This window comes from Capsicum annuum, chromosome 10 (assembly GCF_002878395.1).
Source record: "Capsicum annuum cultivar UCD-10X-F1 chromosome 10, UCD10Xv1.1, whole genome shotgun sequence".
NCBI classification, from domain to species: domain Eukaryota; kingdom Viridiplantae; phylum Streptophyta; class Magnoliopsida; order Solanales; family Solanaceae; genus Capsicum; species Capsicum annuum.
In genome coordinates this window covers 172,345,870-172,367,129 of record NC_061120.1, presented here as the reverse complement: position 1 = coordinate 172,367,129, position 21,260 = coordinate 172,345,870, and the positions used below count along the sequence as shown (strand labels likewise).

The 21,260-nt window shown below is 33.8% G+C and overlaps 1 protein-coding gene across 1 annotated transcript; it reads left to right on the top strand.

Moving 5' to 3' along the window:
* The first annotated feature begins 8,745 nt into the window (after positions 1-8,745).
* LOC107843339 (THO complex subunit 4A) lies at positions 8,746-17,796 on the top strand. Its single transcript, XM_016687578.2, has 5 exons — positions 8,746-9,124; positions 9,215-9,373; positions 10,838-10,906; positions 11,056-11,237; positions 17,286-17,796. The coding sequence occupies exons 1-5, from the start codon at positions 8,966-8,968 to the stop codon at positions 17,443-17,445; spliced, it is 729 nt and encodes a 242-aa protein (XP_016543064.1). The 5' UTR covers positions 8,746-8,965; the 3' UTR covers positions 17,446-17,796.
* Positions 17,797-21,260: the final 3,464 nt, after the last annotated feature.

Here is a 21,260-nt window from a genome sequence, read left to right as displayed (position 1 = left end):
CTGCTATTTATACTTGAGTCTAATTAAGGAAATTAAATAACAACTTAAGTAAATTTCTCGGACAGATGACACCATTAGGTGACGCCTTATCAAGGGTCTGACGCCTTATCAGGAATGGCGTCAGATTTTCTTCAATGTTAACAAGATCCGCCTAAGGCTGATAATGTGGATAATGACGTATCAGGAGTCTGACAAGGTATTATGGATGTCGTCAGCTCCTCTTCGCTTTTGATAAATTTTGCCTAAGACTGACGATGATCCTGACGCCTTATCACAACTCTGACGCCTTGTCACAAAATATCATCACAACTTCTCTTCAACTCCCATTCTCTGGTTAAGTCTGACGGTGGCCTTGATAGCTTATCACCAGGCTGACGACTTATCATAACTGTCGTCAACCACACTTGTCCTTTATTTGCTTCAAAATTCAACCTTTTTGCTTCCATTATTATTGGTTCCCCTGCACCTCATCTTTTACTGCAAAATTAAAGTAAAACTAATCAAATACGACAAAAGTTGCTTAAGACTTCATAATTATTCATGGCTAAAAGCATAAAATATGTTAGCATTTGCTCACATATCATCCAACACAAGGCCACCAAGGCTGTCCATAAACATTCTCCAAGGTATGAAGGTAAATTGAATTCTACTTCTAATTCTAAGGGGTTTCAATGCTTCAAGCATCAAGGATGGGGGCACAAGGCTAGTGAGTGCCCAAATCGGAGGAATATAATCCTAAAGGAGGTAAAATTATACTATCTTGGATAAGAGGTGGGCGTTGAGTCGGTTAAAAGTAATATCAAACAGCAAAATGGAGAGCAATAAGAAGTCAAAGTGCAAAATGAAGAGTATGGAGAAGATGTGTGGCCGCAAGAAGAAGATTGTGAAGTGCTTTTGTAAAAGAGGTTAGCCCGTGAATTTATGGTCAAATTCCTCTCAAGATGGAGAGAATGATATAAGTACGATCATGACCATGGACACTTTTTGAGCATTTTGAAGACCACTTAGAAGAATGCATAAGCCTAAGTGTGAAGGAGGCCCAAAACCATCCTTTTGGTGCACTTAAGGGGCTGCTTTTGGAGCCCTTTAGTGAAAGGGCTCTTTTGTCATTTCTCTATTATTTGTGATGTTGTATAAATAGAACCTTGTAAGGTTTATTTCCTTAGTTTATGTTTGTTATTGAAATAACACTTCTCTTGGATAAAGAGAGAGTCCTAAACCGAAACTAGGGCATAGCACAAGGGTGGAATCACTTGTGTGTTGCATTTGCTTGATACGTTGGTGCTTGGGTAGTGGAAGCCTCTCTTGTGTCATTGTAAGAGATAGGTGATTGTAGTGTGTGGTTCTAAGGGTCCAAGAATATCACAAGTTCTTAGGTTCTTAAAATTATACCTCCATTTGTCTACCTTCCTATCTTTACTTCCTTGTAATCGTTTGTTCTTATTCTAGTATAATTTATTTGTATTCTTGTCATTGTAACCGTGTGTTGTTGTTATTGTTATCTTGTTATTCATCTTGTTGTGTTAATCTAGTTTGGGTTGCCTGCCTTAGTGTGATAAACACCTTGTAATCTCTTTATTCTTGTATAGTTAGTGAATTCGAGAGTGGTCACCAAATAGGTCCTCGATTTCTAAGGCTTGTAGACTATTTTGGTGTATGTTTTAGTGTCTTCTTGGTCTTTCTTGTATCATAACCTCATTATATATTATTTACACTTAGGGTATCATTCAAAAATTTTACTTTCTTTGAACATGCATTGAAACAAATATATGAAGAAATAGTTAACATTCAAATATAATCAAGTTGGATTTTAACTACATTAAACCATCACCTATAACCCATAAATCAGTTGAGGGATTATCTAGGACTTGCAATGTCTAAGGTACATATCCGCACATATGGTTCACACCCCAACACATTCAACCTTTCATCTTAACACTAATACCTTATTGATGGTTGTCATTTCTCTAGTTACCAACATATATTCTAATTCACCAATACTAAGCACCTCTAATTTTAACTTTCATCAAATTCTAACATAGTTTTCAGATATAATACCATTATAATCATTCATAATTGGTTAACATCAACAACAATATTCACTAGTTCATATCACAAACTCAATATCATACGCAACATCAATTTGCATTTAAACAATAATGAATTGTTATTTTTATCATCCCAATATAGTACTCGCAAGGCTAAGCATAGAATATCCAATCAATTTATGTCATGAATATATTTTCAAACCCAAGTCTATATAACTCAACTAAACGTAGCCTACCTAGATGCCAAGCAGCTGCTATGGAAAGATGAACACAAACTTATAACTCCATGCTAGTACTGATGTGAAATCTATGAGAAAATCATGTATTTTACCTCGTTCAAGCTTATTTTTACCTCACTATTGCTACAGCGCCATAAGGCAACCCTAGAAGAATTCGTAGTAGTAAACCTCATCCTATTTGTAATTGAAGAGTAGAAGAAAAATAATAAAATGATGAACTATTTTCTGTCCTCGATGTCTTGCTATAGCAGTGGGTACGCTGCTATCAGAGTGCCGCTATAGCGAAAATTCTCTGTAGCGGGATGATGTCAGCTCGATCAAAAATTTTAAATTCTAAAATTTTTAATTAAGTCAATCTGTACTAGTTTGAGACCATATTTTCAAAAATCTCCATATCTTGTGCCCTTGAACGAGGTGCCTTTAGCAATGAGGAACACGTCATTACACCCAAGCAAGCAATGACTAACATTTTCTTAAGAACCTCGTTTGTTTGGTCATAAAATTATATCTTATAGAGTAATATAACGATATATGTATGAGTTTATATTTATTATAATAAGCTCACTCTTAATTTTACAATGATAGCATAACTAAAGTTTGGATACTTAAAAAATACTTTTACGCACATTGTTCATCACAACTCACAAGACAACAATCTGTTTCCTAGGTATTTTTAGTAGCGTTAGAATAGGAGTAGGAAAAAAATAGTATATTGAATTCTACTATTTATCACAGGTAATTGCCTTGAAAATGATTATTTACTCTGATTAGACTAGATTTAGTAAACTTCAGTTATTAATAGGTACATAAACAAAGATAAAATAAAAATAATATGTCTAACAAAACAAAATCCTAATATTAATCCAAACCACATGCTCATAAAAGTCGTTATTTTAAACATGTACAAATCTGCTTTACTAAATTTCTCTTGCATATTATTAAACTTCACATTTTAAATGGAGGTACACAAAGTCAATGATCTAAAAATAATTATACTATTATGTAGTATTCAACTATCAAGGTATGCCTCAAACACTAAGGAATTATCAGAATTTTGTAAGTTCGATTAAGAATAAGGATTAAGCTTTTATTATCTCATCTCATGAAATAAACAATTGTTAAGCTAGAGTTATAATAGACTTTGTTATCATAGCCATTTCAAATTTTAGGACAATCAACAATCAGAGAGATTGTATTACCACCAAAATAAAGTTGAGACAAAATCTAGTGAATAAACCAAACATAATATGGGCATCCAAAAATTATACTTACAAATAAACTCTGAAAATTATTTGGTCAATTGTTCTTATTCTTACCCTTGATTTGTCGACACGGAAGAGCCCAATCCAAGGATGAGTGTGTCACATCAAGATGTTGATCTATTTTGCATCTCCAACAAAAAAGGGAACTTCTAACCCATGTTTAGATTTTTGGATCTATCATCTTTCAAATGAAAATCTGTGTACTTCTCTCTTTTTCCTTCATCAATCCCAAAAAATTATTGTAAAAGGTTTTCAATATGCATTTTTCATATTGGTTTTGATCAAAATATGGATGACACAACCTTAGTAAGAATTTTTATAATCCAAAATTAGGTTAGTAAGAATTTTTCTACTGTAAATTATATGTTGTGTATCCTGGAGGACAATATTATAATGGAAAAAATTAAAGTAAAAAACTAAAAGTAAAAGAAGACAATGAAGGCCGAAGAGTATTGAGGAGAGAGTCGGGCACTATAAAAATAACATCACCCATGAAATTAAAAATCTGAAGAGAACGAAAAGCAAATTGAAGTATATAAAGAAATTATTACAGTTATAAAAAACAATATGACATGTCACAATTTGTATTACAAACTTATGAGTTAAGGGGTTAGCGTATCTTTCTCGTAAGAAATAAAGGAGGAAATACATAGAACTTACGAATGGAGAGCGCGGGGAGAAAAGAGAGCTATGCAGAAGAGTGGAATGATTTCAAAAACTAAGGATTACCAAGAAGAAAAACCTTATGCTCTCATATCATAAATTTGCCCATACAAAAAGCAAAAGATTGTTAAAATTCCCTTAACTATTTCATTATTCAATTCACTAGTCATCCAGTTCTCTTTGTTGTCTTTTATTAGGAGGTTCTGCCTTAGTTCTTAAACAATCCACATGTGTTATTGCTTCAAAAAGATATCACCGAAATTCCTATTATATTAGCCAAATTTAAAATTTTCTAAATACAAATTAGATTCTCTTAAAATCGAATAATCTGCTCCTCTAATTGATACTCATCCTCAAGACTGGTGTGCACATTAATACCCTTGGGGTGGAAAACGACTTTTATTCAAGTTAAAATTTTGGAATCATAATGCCCAATTTGTTCCTAAAACACACATGTGAATGCACCATAAGATGAAATGAAAAACACAGTTTTTAAATGTTTATACTAAATATAAGTATACAAAAAGTCGGGGACTTACTGTTAGGATATACTATAACTATGTGGTTTATGTTATAGTATTATATTTTCATCTCATGTAAAGACAATTTCTTTTAATTACTTAATTTAATAAAATCTTTATTTGAATAGATTATTGTGTTAGCATATGTGTCATTTACTTATGTAGTAGATAATTTTATTTATGGAGTATTTTAACTCATGCACGTAAGATTAAAATTGTCAGTTCTTATAAGTTATAAATTAATGTTCACAATCAAAGATAAGGTAGGAAAAATATCTGGATGATTGCAGCACAAGATCAAATATTATTTGATCTTAATTATGAGAGTGATAATATTTCAACTTCTTGTGCTAGTACATTTCGTATGTATTGAACGGACCAATTAGAGATGTTTGTTTATGTTTTGAATATTAATAAATAATTTTCTAGTTCATTACATGCACGTATACTCTTAATCTTGATATAATTGTTATGATCTATTGTAGTTTGATTTATTATTTTAATCTATTAAAAGGAGAGACACTTTTATGAGTCAACATATTCCTAATAGATTGGATGATGATAAATCACTTAGTGAAATAATAATTAGTTGATATAATCATGTATCGGACTTGAGATAAAAGACATCCCTTTATGGTTGTTTAAGTTTTCACGTGAAAACCCTGAAGGTGGATTTTATATTCGTCACGTGAAATAAGTTAACCATTATAAATAAAGAATTAAATTAATCAAGAAGTTAAATTTTTAAGAGAATTTAGTTTAATTGGTGTTGGTAATTCTAACATGGAGAGTTAAATAAGGTGTATGGTAGATTTCAAAATAAAATTGACGAGTGCAATTACAGATTTTTAGTGAAATAATTTTTAATTTACTATGATATAATAATTTATTTATTTGTGAATTAATACCATAAGTGTAAGCCTCAGTTAATTAATCTGCGATTTCTACTATGCCTAATTAACTAATTAAATTTAAAAAAGAAAAGAAGCTTTATAGAAGAAATAATATTATTTTATTTATCGATCTTCTATAAATAAGGAATAAAAGGAGTGAATTAAAAAATAGCTTTTGGCATTATGACTATATTAAGGCTGGAAATGTTTTTGGCATTAAGGTTGTATTAAGGCTAAAAAATATTTTTGACATTAAGGTTATAATAAGGGTAAAATCTTTTTGTCTTTTTCCGTTCCCTTCTTTAGTGAAAATAAGGAGTAAATAGAGGCTGATTTTTTATAGAATAGATATACTTTTTTCAGAAAATAAATCACTTATCCACACAAGTTTTTTATTAGAAAGTTAGTTAGGAAGTAATAGAAGGTACCAGGCCTAGCGATTAATGCATTGAACTTGTTGTGTGAAAGCTTCAACTGGTAAGTAGCTTTCTCAATGTCATTTTAGTTTATATTATTTGATTTATATGTAAGTTTGTGATTCGAGTTTATGCTTCTGCTACGTCTTTGAATTGTACATCTAGCACTTACATCTACGAGGGAGAATATATTCATACTTTTTTTGCTCGAGCAAATGCGAGTTTTAAAAATCTACAAAATTCAAAGTGTCGAACCAATATATTTCGCTCGAATAACTGATACAACCGCAAATAAGAAAAATTAGAACTACATTAAAAATATCGTACTTATATAATATACACCATTCAGCTAACACAAACATAGCAAAGAACAAATTGACGAAAATCAAATAATCACAATCCCCGATCATATGTGTAAAAAATATACACTAGTTGTGTAGATATACATAAAGTATACATGCACAAATTATTATTTTGCCGGCGACTATATAGGGTAAAAATCCCAATAAGGATATAACTTTAAGAATTGTGTGTTCAAAATAAAGATACATATATATCTCTTAAATGAGGTTAATTGATAAAACTTTATGTATACAAGAATATTGTGGTGTATATACCAGATACGAGTAAGTTTTCTTTAATTTATAAATAATAATACAATTCATTTTTTTTTAAAATGAAATGCACTAAGATTATAACGCTTATAGTCATCATCAATAGCCTTTGCCAAAATAGAAAATACTTCAATAACAATACATTAAAAAGTAGAACGATTCAAGATAAGTATTGTTATGCTTCGATTTTGAACAATCCAACCATGGAGAGCTAATATTGAGACCAATACGACAATTAAGAACAAACCACAATTTGTTATTTCAACTTCCAAGCATACGTTCAATAATCTCATAAAATTTTCTGGACATATAAAAATTTAATAATTCAATGATTATTAAGATAGTTGGAGGAGTTGAGACATAGATAATTATTGATATCTCATATTTGATTCTCTCATCTTCTAAAATATCACAATCAATTTTAATCTATGTAAAATTTCTTCATTTTTCATTTTATAAGTTAAAGTCTCTTGCAAGCAAAATTATCTAGGTTCTAAGAAAAAGAGAAGAGGAAACATTACAATTGAAGTTATGGTAAATTTGTAAATATTTCATTTTTGAAATTGTAATCTTTTCAAAGATGAATTAAATATATTGCAATAAATAAAATTAGTATATTTCTTAACATAATCTGATCACGGTAAGTTTCCTTACTTGCTGGTATTCAAAAAGAACAAATCTTTTCAAAGATGTATTAAATATATTGCAATAAATAAAATTATTATATTTCTTAACATAATTTGATTGCGGTAAATTTCCTTACTTGTTGGTATTCAAAAAGAACAATGGAAAAAAGCCATAAAAGATTGGCATCGCCCGGACTCAAATCGGAGACCTTCAAGGGTCGTTTGGTAGGCCGTATTAGAAAAAATAGTCCACGTATTAAGTGTGGTATTAATTAATATTATGTTTGGTAGGATTTTGGACCAATGTATTACTAATACCATGTATTAATTATACACCCTACATGGTATTATAGGGTGTATTACTAATACATCACATATGGTGGTATTTTTTTTTTTTGTTTCCCAAGGTATCCCCATCCAGCCCGACAGACCAAGGACTAATTCTCTGCGGATCTGAGCTCCATTTAAGGGTTTGTCGCTGGCCAATTGGTTACTGCATGCACAACAGTAATCGAACCTCCGAGACTTGCTTAAGCGACCTAGTGAGCTAACCACTAGGCCAACCAAGCTTGGTTACATGTGGTGGTATTAGTAATACATGAGTTTTAATACCATGGGATTAGTTTGTGTAAAGACAAGAATATCCCTCAAATTCTTTCAAATATTTTTTTATTTTTCTTAATTTTATTTTTTATATTTGTACTAATAAATTTATTCAAATAAATTAGTTTACAAATTTTATTATTATTTACAAAAATGTCCTCAAATTTCTTTAATTTTTTTCTAAATCTTTTTCAATTAATTCAATATGAGTTACTTCTTTTCAATTTATCAAAATAATAATATCCCTCCAAGTAATTTTAATTATAAAAAAACTACTTTATTAACTCAAAAATATATTTATTGGTCAAAATTTGAAAACAAATTGCATACAAGCTTTAATTTTGAAAATAGGATATTCATAAATAAAAATAATTTTTCTACTTAGTTTTACACTCTATAGAATACAATGTTATTTTAATAATGATGTTATTGTCTCATGCAAAAGTTATACGTACCTCCCTCAACTTAAAAAAAACACAAAGTGGAAACAACAAGCAAATGATGAACATACTAAGAAAAGATAATAAAAAAATAATTTTTGTAAGCGAATGATTAAATCTCAAAATTCTAAAGTAATAATTAATTATATTGTTAATTTTTTTAATTTAAAAAGAATAATAAAATTTTACAAAAAAAAGACACAAAGTTATAATATATCGAGGGTATTTTTATAAACAAATAATGTTCTTTTTAAAATATAATAATACATATTGCTTTCAATGTATCAAATCAAACACTGTATAAAAAATAATTTCAGTATTACTAATCTCTGCACTACTCATTTCAATATTACTAATCTAATATATTGAGTATTATTTTATACACTCAACCAAACGAGTATGTGTTAGACTGAACGTGATAACCAAATACACGACGACACCATCGCGTACTAGCTACATATATATAATTATATACCGACCAGTATATAAATAGCGCCTAAAATATCCGTAAGAATCCTTACCCTATAATGCCATACAGCTATTGATTAATTGAGAACCTTGTTTCTTCAATTTTGACGTAAAACCCTTTTCCCTCAACTATCAGATCTCAATTTCCATAGAATTTTTTGTCGTACAAATTATGTCAAATCTCGATGTCTCCCTTGACGATTTAATCAAAAGGAACAAAAATTCCACCAATCGGACCCCTATACCACGAACATCCGGATCCGGCCCAGGTCCACGACGTCGCTTCCCTAACCGCGCCGCCAATCGGCCGTCACCATATTCCTCCGGACCGGTCCGGTTTGAATTCCTTTTGTTGCTTGTACTTGCCTCTTAATGTATGTATTTTTTTAGGTTTGATTAGTTGGAGATGATATTTTTGCAGGTTCATGCACCGGAGACTACATGGGATCATGATATGTTTGCGGACCATGCTCCGTCGTATGCGTCTAGTAGAGGAGGTGGTGGAGTGTCGGGGATTGAGACGGGTATTAAGCTACTCATTTCGAATTTGGATTATGGAGTTTCAAATGAAGATATCAAGGTGATTATATTTGGGCTCTTTTACTTGTTCAATTATGTTGCCGAAGTTGTTAAGTTGCTTGCTCGTGTGCGTTTTAGAATTATTGAGTTATTTAGTTGGATGTTGATAAAGCTTTAAGTGGTCGATTGGTAGCCGGTTAGAAGTATGTAGGTTTTAGTAATGCATGTATTAGTTGTCCGGTTATTAATTATGCAGTTTTTAGTTATGCTAGTGTTCGTTATGAGGGTACTAGTTATGCAGGTATTAATTATGTGTGTGTTAGTTATGAGGGTGTTAGTTATGAGGCTGTAAGTTATGAGGGTGTTAGTTATGAGGGTGTAAGCTATGAGGGTGTTAGTTTTGCGGGTGTAAGTTATGAGGGTGTTAGTTATGCGAGTGTAAGTTATGAGGGTGTTAGTTATGAGGGTGTAAGTTATGCGAGTGTAAGTTATGAGGGTGTTAGTTATGAGGGTGTAAGTTATGCGAGTGTAAGTTATGAGGGTGTTAGTTATGTGAGTGTAAGTTATGAGGGTGTTAGTTATGCGAGTGTAAGTTATTCCATCTTCTATCCTGCATAAGATAGTACACCAATTCCTCCATAACTAGTGCATGTACCAGTTACTAAGCTTTCTAAATTGCAAACCAAACGCTGTATTAGTTTTATACATGAATATCAAACATTATATTACTTGCACATAAAATAATATATGAATAACTTGCTTCTTTATTAGGTACCAGACGACTCTGTGATAAGTTTCAACACTGTTCATGTGTCATTTGGACTTGTTACATGACACTGAATTTTCACTTAAGGGCTGACTCGTGTTCATCATTAAAATATGGGAATGCCCACCAGTAGTTTGTTAATCTCTCACATTATTATGCCTCAATTTAGTACATGAATGAGCTATAACTGTGACCTAGGAATAATGCCCTTACCCTGATAGCTTACTGATGTTAAATATGTTTTCAGTGATACGAATAGTTTTCCCTTTGTAGGAGAATATAGTATGATTTAGCAACAGCCAAATTGCATTGCGTAAGGTTATGTAGTTAGCCTTCTGTTGTTGCAATGACTGAATTTAATGTAAACATTTATAGTTGCCAAGAATGCGGGGAAAGAAAAAGAACTACTTAGTTTGATTTTATGGAAAGTTATTGCGAAGAGCTTATATTTTTGCCCTGGATATTACAGCATTACAGGTACATGCCATCTAGTTATTGTCAAAATAACTGAAGAATTTAACAATGACTAAGAACGACAGATGTATGTCATCCATGTGTGTCTTCTACTTGTCTAGTGATAATTCTCTGTCTGCTTGAGTTTTGTCAGGGACCCTTCCTTGCTCTTTATAGTTTTGGGCAATTGATCTCCACATTAATGTCCATAAATGGCATTCTCTGTCTATAACTCCCCTTCCTAGAGAAAAGAACTAAAACAATGAAAGCTTGAACTCTAATGTGTTCCTTGTGATGTTTTTACAGGAGCTTTTCTCTGAAGCTGGTGATATAAAGCGTTACGCAATTCATTATGACAAGAGTGGAAGATCAAAGGTATTCACAAATCTGTTGTGTAGGAGAGGAAAAATCCCTTTTTTTCAATGCGAATTTGACACGACATAGGAGAAGCTGTAATTTGGAAAGATTAAAACGCATCAGCAGTTTCCATAAATCCTTTAGTAACAAAAGGTTATTTCCTCTAGGGAACTGCAGAAGTTATATTTTCACGTCGAAGGGATGCAGAGGCAGCTATCAAGAGATACAACAATGTTCAGCTAGATGGGAAACCCATGAAAATCGAGTTTGCTGGAACAAATATTGCTCCTCCATCTTTTCCTCCAATCAGAAATCGTTTACATGGAAATCCAAATCCTCCTCCAAGAAGGTATTTTTCTGTTTTTAGCAGATCTTTACCCTCCACTTTTCCTCAAAAATTTATATGGGGTTTCTCAGACTACTGTACACACGGTGGACTCAAGTCGTTGAGCTTCACCCAGCTTGGTACCAGTATATCCAACATTTTGCCTTTATCAAATATTTTAATTTACTATTGTGTATAAAGTGGAAGAAAGTGGTCGGAAAAAGAATGAATTGCTGAAGTTAAAATGAGGAATGTGAATCTGTCTTCAGTAATTACAGCTTCTTGTACTATATGCTAATGTGAATGGATCATTTTGTGTGATTTATCTCCTTATATGGTTGCTATGTCATGTTATGTGTTATCTCTTATGTATAAGTTGTACAAAGCCCGTGCAACAACCATAATTACAGCATGCAAAACGAAGAAGCAGCTAGCCCTGTTCATCTCACAGGGCTTCTAGAGCATCAAAAAGTGATTATATGTCCTCTAGGGATTCTTTTTTACTCCAAAAGTAGAACAAAAATAAGCATCTCGTCTCGATTTTCTGCTTAGAGCTGCATAAATGTCGAAATATCTTGAGTTACCTCTCTTTCCACATTGTCCGCTAGATACTAGCAGGGGAAGATTTTACATCTCCTTCCATTACTTCTCCAGCATTCCGGACTTGAGCAATTTTCTTGGCATAACCCAAATGATTCCCATCAAAAATATCCTCCATATGACAATTTCCTTGGCATAAACCAAATGATTCCCATCAAAAATGTCCTCCGTATGACCTCATAGTGCAAGACAAGAAAGATGGTTGTTTTAGAGAATAGTTGAATTCCCCCTTTTCATTAGATTTCCCCGAGTTAAAATTGCTTCTCTTGACACTAGCCATATAAAACAGGCTATTATATTGTTTCCAGGGCCATCAACTAAGCTAATTGTTGCTTGATCGAAAACTCAGTACTCCCTCCATTCCTAAATAAGTGCTCATTTTGGCTTGGGCACACCGTTTAATAAACTATTCACTCCTCGAAAATTAAAGGTAAACTTACCAACTTACCCCTAATTAAATTCTCTCTTTTTAGGTTGACATTGATTACTACATTTAAACTCAAGGGCATTTTAGTAAGATTATGATCAAAGTATTCTTGAATGCATAAACATACGTTTCTTTAAGAACAAAATCACAACCCAAAAGGAGCACTTAAAAAGGAATGGAGGGAGTATGTTGTTTTAATAGTGAGTTTTCCATTAATCTGTCGCTTCCACCATAATCTACTTTCAGAACTGTTTGGCCTCTAGAATTATGCTAGATTTCTGTAAAATCTCGTCAATCTGTCCTTTTACCGGTCATTCTACAGTCTTTTGAAGGTAAGATGCCAGCCTTGGTTGGAATAAACTTCACCTATGATTTCTTCTTGTTGGTTGCTTAGATTGAAACTCTCTGGATATAACTATATTACCGAACCGTTACATTACCAATTATCTCCACCAAAAGCGGTTTTGATCCTATTTCCAGCTTTACTACTCCCTTCGTCCCATTTTATGTGGCATACTTTGACCGAGCGCGGAGTTTAAGAAATAAGGAAAGACTTGGTGATGTTTACCAAATTGTCCTTTATTAAAAAATGTACTACTACTATCTTTAATCAAATGGGACCAATAAAGGTAAAGGTGGAATTGTGTTCTTAAATAGTTACCAAATAAGGAAAGGTGGCATTCTTTTTGGGACGGACCAAAAAGGAAATGGTGACCCATAAAATGGGACGGAGGGAGTGTTACCTTTGGTTTTGAGATTGCGCTACATGTACCTGATAGACTTCCACAGGCGTAGCCCTTTAGCAAGAAGTGGCAGTTTTGTTGTCCAAGGATCTCCATTGCCATATTTTTCCTGGATGATTTCGTTCTGCAGTGGTTGATCCTCCTCAACCATTTCATAAAAGCTGGCTATTATTGTGCTTTCTCAGGTTTCTGATCCTTTGAACGAGGAGGGAGACAGAGGCATTGTGTTAGGGGAGCCGGAGCACTCGGAGGAGAGTCGTGATTTCAGATACTGTAGGCGTTTTAAGGTTGAGGAGGTCAAAGAGGCTATTCGTAGGATGCGGAGGGGTAGGGCGACGGGGCCCGACGAGATTCTGGTGGATTTTTGGAAGTATGCTGGTGAGGCCGATTTAAGGTGTGACAGATTTATTTAACGACATTTTCAAGACTGCGAGAATGCCTGAGGCCTGGAGATGGAGTACAATGATTCCGTTATATAAAAACAAGGGTGACATACAGAGCTGCAACAACTACAGGGGTATTAAGCTGTTGAGTGACACTATGAAGATTTGGGAGAGAGTGATCGAGCGAAGGTTGAGGAGGGTTGTGTTTATTTCGGAGAATCAGTTTGGATTTATGCTTGGTCGCTCGACGACAGAGGCAATCCACCTGGTGAGGAGATTAGTGGAGCAATATAGAGAAAGGAAGAAGGATTTACAAATGGTGTTCATCGACCTAGAAAAGGCGTATGATAAAGTCCCGAGGGAGGTTCTTTGGAGGTGCTTGGAGGTGAGAGGGGTCTCGATGGCGTACATCAGAGCTATTAAGGATATGTACGGTGGAGGGAAGACCCGGGTGAGAACGGCTGGGGAGACTCAGAGCAGTTTCCGGTCGAGATCGGGTTGCATCAGGGATTGACTCTTAGTCCGTTCCTTTTTGCATTGATGATGGATGTGTTGACGCGGAGCATTCAAGACGAGGTGCCTTGGTGTATGTTATTTGCGGATGATGTGGTGCTGATTGATTAGACGCGAGGGGGTGTGAATGACAAACTGGAGGTTTGGAGGCGAACCTCTGAGTTTAAGGGTTTTAGGTTGAGTAGGTCCAAAACTGAGTATTCGGAATGTAAGTTTAGTGACTTGAGACAGGAGGACGAAGGGGTGGTGAGTTTGGATTCCCAGGATGTCTGTAAGACGGACAATTTTAAGTATTTTGAGTCTATGATTTAGGGGAATGGTGAGATTGATGAGGATGTCTCTAAACGTATTGGAGCAAGTTGGATGAAGTGGAGGCTTGTCTCGGGAGTGTTGTGTGATAAGAAGGTGCCTCTTAAGCTTAAAGGCAAATTCTATAGAGTGGCAGTCCGTCCGGCCATGTTGTATGAAGCGGAGTGTTGGCCAGTCAAGCACTCGCACATCCAAAAATTGAAGGTGGTGGAAATGAAAATGTTGCGTTGGATGTGTAGGCTTACTAGAGGTGACAGAGTAAGAAATGAGATTATTCGGGAGAAGGTGGGAGTGGCTTCAGTGGAAGACAAGTTGCGGGAAGGAAGACTGTGATGGTTTGGGCATGTGATGAGGAGGAGTGCGGATGCTCCAGTTTGGAGGTGTGAGAGGCTTGCTTTGGATGGCTTCAAGAGGAGTAAAGGTAGGCCAAAGAAATATTGGAGGGAGGTGATTAGACATGACATGGAGCAGCTCCAGCTGACTGAGGACATGACCCTAGATAGGAAGGTGTGGAGGTCGTGGATAAGGGTAGAAGGCTCATGCGGGTGTGTGGGTTGTAGCTTGCAGTCTGGAGAGTTTTGTGTAACCGGGTTAGTAATCCTATGTCCGTGTTCATAGGGTCCTTGTTATGTGTGTGGGGGTTATTACTAGGTGGGTGCACTAGGTCTTATGTCTTAGTACCTATTTTCTTATTCCGTGTCGCCCTTATTGCTCGTATTTCATATTTCTCTGATGTCTATTTTATTATTCCTGATTGCTCTTATTCCTGCTCTTATTCCTGATTTTCTATTATGTTTTTCATCCCTTTGTTTACTGTTCTCTACTTTGAGCCGGGGTCTATCGGAAACAGCCTCTCTACTTCTTCGGAGGTAGCGGTATGGACTGCGTATATCTTACCCTCCCTAGACCCCATTCTTGTTGGAATACACTGGGTTTGTTGTTGTTTTTGTTGTCGTCTCAGGTTTCTGATCCCTATCCCTCTTTTTTACTGTTTGATAATGTTCTACTTTATTTGACAAAGAGTTCTCGCCTTGTTTCCTTGCCAGAGGAACTTCCTTCTCAAGCTATCAATTATCTTTTTGATGGTTGGCAGGGTTCCCGGTTCACTTCTGAGAAACTTTAGGCTTTGCATGCTTTCCACCTTATTTAAAGGATAAAGTGGACTTTTTATCTAATTTATATGTAGACCAGAAATGTCTGCAAAAAATACGTAAATCACCCTCGGGCACATCAGTTGCTCAGTGTCCGAGCACAAGAAAAAGGGTGTCATCTGCATATTGCAAATGAGTACTCTCTGTCTGCCAGTTGTTGGTCCTCTTATTAAGTTATTGGATTGTTGTTTTCAACATATCATTTAACCTTTTCATGACCGTACTCAGCCTTAAACCCTATGAGATGGAAAAACCTTCAGGTGTACCTTTTACCAACATAGGGGATCTCACCATGATAATGCAGAATTTATTCCGTCTGATCCACCTCCTTTCAAATCCCATCTTCTGAAGCATTTCTGTAGGAAATTTTGATACACATGATCAAAATCTTTTTCAATATCATGCGTACATTGAATTCCAGATTCCTTTCTTTCATTCTGGCATATAGCATCCAATCTATGTATTTGACGATGAGATTTTTCCCTTTTTGAACTGGAAGAAAAAACACTACGTGAAGTTTGCAGAATTTCTTGTCAATGGTCCGGGAAGAACCTAGTAATATTACATTGCAGACAATTAATGTTAGAATAATCACTCTTTTCGGGATCCTTCAATTTCCTAATCTTAAGTATCTTGCATTATTTGTGCTCCAGGTCTATCGACATAATTAATCGCAATGACATCTAATAAATTAGTAAACAGGGACAGTCCGAGATATCCTTATATCCTACCTGCCTCTATATATATATATATATTTATATATATATTAATATTTGTCTACAAACATTCATTCAGAATAAGCATGCATTTTTTTGCATCAGAAGACATTATTTTCAATTATATATATCGCATTCAGATAGTGTTTCTAGAGTATCTTTTTCGCTTCATCTTGAAAGCTTCTTAAAATTTTGAAATTCTAAATTTACTTAGTGCCTTAACAAATAAAAGTTGTTTCCTGATACAAGGTGCATATATATGGTTTAATGATTAGTTAGCGAATAACTGTTAGATATTGTCCTGCTAGTGTTGGGAAGTGTCCATACCTGTAATTGGTAAAAGAGTGTTCAAGCTTCATGCATTATATGCAGAGGTATCTCCACGACTCTACCCACTTTGTGGAACTACACTGGGTATGCTATTATTGTTGTCGTATGCGGAGGTATCTCTGATCTTGCTTCCAAATAAGTGACCTTAAAATTGTAAAATTCCTGAAAATGCTCGTGATGATTTGCTAAATAGGGTAGTCGATAAAGCTAAGTCTCGGGCAATATTATTATTATTGTTGTTGTTGTTTATTTTTTTATTTTAGAAAACAAGGCCTACGTGTTGAACTCCCAGGCATTATCTAGAACACGTAGAACGTAGAAGTAGTTCATTCTGTTAAGAAAGTCCCATCTATTTCTACATTTTTCTTTGCATTCACCTTGTGGAGTTGGTTGTTTCAGGTTTTAACTGGAAATTTTTGTTGCTTCTGATTTCTCTAATGAACTGTTTTGTGCTAATTTTTTTTTTTTGTTTTTTCAAGGAGTTAAAGTGTCATTGCACTTATATTGTTTTTATGTAATTTGGTGTATTGATTCGCTAAGTGAAATGCAAGATATATGTTGGCACCAGGTGAGTCTAAATGGAGTAACATGGTCGATAAGGTTCCATATAGCTGACCTCTAACTTCTTTGGCACTAAGTGTAGTTGTTGGTATTAATATGCAAATAAAATTTAATGTGGCAGCAGCAGTTTTCTCATCTAGGTATTAAGTATTAAAGCAATGGTATTTTTAAGACGTGTGGCAACGGGTGGAAGTACACCATATCCGTGAAGCGTCTTTTAGTTTGATAAGGATATTACTTTTGATCTTCTTTCTTTAGTTTCAGTTATTCTCTTGTGTGGATGTTGTGCCCTTGTCTTGAATAACATTTGTAACTTTATCTTGAAATATAATTTGACAGTCAACAAAGAGGTGGTGGATTTAGACGTCCTCGAGGTGGTGGTAGAGGGAACATGAGAAAGGATGGTGGAAGGGGCAGAGGTCGCGGTGAGAATGTTTCTGCAGAAGATCTTGATGCTGAATTGGAAAAGTATCATGCAGAAGCAATGGAGACAAACTAACATCCTTACATGTTTTGATGAGATACTTGTGTTGTACTGGATCGAAGGTTATTTTTTTCCAGAATTGAAGGTCTGATACAGATTCTGGGGAAGACTGATCAGTGCAGAGCCTACATACTGCTGGAAAATCTTAAAACTTGTATGTAAAGTGTGTGCTTGGTATTATTGCCACATTTTACTTCAGCTTTAAGCATTTGATGGTGTAGAACTCTTATCTTGCGCACGCTCTGTATTTTCTTGCTGTAGCCTTGCTTTGTGTTTGTCTTTTATGTAAAACAAATTGTGGTGAAATTCTTTACTCTCAGAAACAGATTGCTGGAGTAGCTGTGAAATTATGTTCGGTGCTTGTAATCCTAGTGTTGGTTTATCTTTGATTACACTTTAGAGTTACCGACTCTGGCTGAAAGCGTGAGGCAAGGTAAGTGAAGCTATCTCTGGCGTCATTTATTCTGTATACCACTGCTGGAGAGGTCTGTCAAATTGGTAGATTTGATTGTCTGCAGAAATTTCAAGTTGGTGCACTTCTCATTCAGTTCAATTTGTATGCTTGGTGATAACATACAAAATTGGGCAGCGACATCCATGTCTGCCTTGATTTGCTAACAGCAACTGAAAGCAAATTCAAATTATGAAGAAAGGAGATCTTTTTGCTAGAACTGGGGGAAATCAATCGAGCCTTTTTCACGAAAGACTCATCGTTGATTATGAGGATCCATATTCTGTTACGTCCGTTCAATTCTATTTTGATATTTGGTTAGTCTAGTAAAGTATGGAAGTGTTGGAATGCGTCTTCTTATGAATGTAGTAGCAGCAGTATCCTATTTTTATGTCTGCTGATAAAAATATCATTTGAAAAAGGTAAATCATGAATGAAATGTATCCTCTGGTTGATGTAACATTGTAATGGTATGGCTTGGTTGGTAAAATTTCTGTTGTTACATAATATGGCTGTCATGTGACATATGTATGTGTGAAATGTCATTAATTAGAGATAATAGTTACTAGTCAAATTGAATTTATACACCAAGAGATACTTGTTCAATTTGGATTTGAATATCTAAGATAGTTGGCCAACTTGCCAACTTGAAGTCAAGTTTGACAACCTTAGGAACTAAGTTAAGATGGTTGGCCAAATCGTCAACTTGCCAACTTGAAGTCAAGGTTGGCAACCTTAAGGAATTAAGTTTGGTGGTTTATAAATAGTCGTTCTTTGTACATTTTATTGATATATTAAAGTAGTAAAACAAAAACAGTACTAAATTTTTTGAAAATTCTCTTCTTTTTTTAAAGTTTGATATTGATATTTTATCTTTATTTTATAACATTTATCAGCACGAGACTCTACCGTCTCAAAATTTGAAGGCTAAGAAAAAAAATTGGATTGAAAGGTGGAGAAGGCAAGACCGCAAGAAAAATGTGATCATCATAATTTGGATTTCACGTTTCTACTATTTATGATAAGATAAGTATATTATTAACTCATGTTCTTAAATTAAGTTTGCAAAAAATATTAATAATCACAAAGTGGTGATATTGGTATAGGCTCAAGGTTGAGTTTATTATAATTTGGCCTAATATGTTAGTGACTGAGAGTATGATGATGGATTTAAAATTTCATGTCATTAAGAGGGTAAAACATTGGATTAAGAATTTCAATGCACCATGATGATAATATATTGGGTTTAAGTCTCATTGATTTTTGGCCTAAGACCTCTTTATATGGATAAGACGTTGAGTTTGAATTTTGATGCACCATATTGATGATATAACGATGACTAAGCGAAAATTTTGGTGAAAGTTAAGATATTTTTCATTGAATATGCTTCAATCTCTAAAGTGAATGTGGTAGCTGTGCGTAATAAGTTTGAAAGAAAACATGTGATTGAATTTATGAATATGAATATAGGCGTAACAAGGACAAAATCTTTCGTTACATTATATGTACGTCTTGATTTACTCATGAAGAAGCAATATCTTGAAAGAAATTCTAAGCTATCATAATTTGATTGGCTTAAGACGTTATTATATTTTATTTCTGGGGAATGAGAATTTTGATTGTTAAAATTACAGATTCATTTTCTGTGGTAAATGCGATAAGAGTAACACCTCCATAAGAGGTAGAATAATTGAGAAGAAATATTATGAAATATACTCCAAAATAGCAAATTTGAAAAGTAATTCATGTTCTAGTAAATCTGAAATTTACTAAGTAAAATTCATATGTCATGGTAAACTTGAAGTTTACTAATATAAATAAGTTTTATAAGTTGGCATGAACGATTCTACCATCCCAAAGATGTGCACATTGAATATTACACAACATATATATTAAAAAAAAGAAGATTCTTTGAAGAACATCATGAGTTCTCAAATGATCCTTCAAAAGATGAAGGTAATTTTTTCCACTAATGGACATAGTATGAAAGGTCACTGGGCACGTGATTGTCATGCGATCTAATTTGGTATAAGTTTTATAAATCTTTCATCAAAATAAAGGAATATAAAGTGATGGCGCACTTGACCTTTTAAATTGATGTTGAGGTCTGTCATGTAAATATAATAAATTTCATGGCGTGAGAATGAACTTCTAATAAAAATTTATGAAGCATGTGCATATGATTATAATTCATTCCTTGAAGATAATGAGATTTGTGATAAGCGTTGTTGATGCTTGATCATTCTTAAAATGTGTCAAGATGAGATAAAAATTATGAATAAGGATATGCTCATGCATGATTGGATAAATGTCACATCTCATCTCTATGGAATGTTTGAGAAAAATAAAAAAAAAATGATTTTGACATAAATGGTCAGTCATCACGTACTTGTAGTGTGCCATAAATATTTTGATATGTTTATCATGGATTACCAAATGGTAAAAGCAAGAAACAAGTCTTGCCTATATAATGTTTTAAGATTATGACCGTACTTATATGATTTTCTTCTTGAAGGAGATTTTCACCATATGAATGATGTGTGAATATGTGTAACATGAAATTAATTGAGAGCTCCAAAAGAGCATAAGTGTTATTATCTGGAGGAATGAAATTGTTTATAATATTGAGATTATAGTAAGTTTCAAAAGAAACTTATTAAGTTTCAAAAGAAACTTTTTAAGTTTCAAAGATATTAGACAAAAATAAATTATATTGAGGCTATAAATAATGAAAAGATGTTATATCTTCATATTATTACAACCGAAGCGGGTTATGAATATTTATGTAAAAGGTTACCCGTCCTTTTCCTCCTATTTGTACTACACAAATATGAGCATGATGACAGAATCACATGTAATAGTATATTAAAAGTTACTGAAATAAATACTAGTTGGCATGACGGTTTACCATCTCGGTTCAAATGTGATGCAAAAATAATTGAGAATTCATGTGGTTATATATTGAAGAAATAGAAAGTTCTTCACGATTTCTCTTGTCCTACTCGTTGTCACAATGAATTGATCATTGTACCAGTTATGGTTGAAATTATATTTCCTAAATTTTTGAAACATATAAAAAGGTGAATATGGGTCCGTTCGCCTGCCATGTGGACTGATTATTATTATATAGATGCATCTATGATATGATCACATTGCCTTTTTTATTAACTTGCAATTTAATTTTTGCAAAGTTGTTTGCCCGAATTATTAAATTCAGAGCATAGTTTCAAACTATAAATTATGTTGATAGTGTGGTTGATTTACTAGAAATTGTATGCCTCCAATTTTAACTAAATCATTGATTATGCGAACAAATCTCCCAAATGAAAGTTGATATGAGATGTGTCATTTAAAATATAGCAGCATTCATATGCATCAA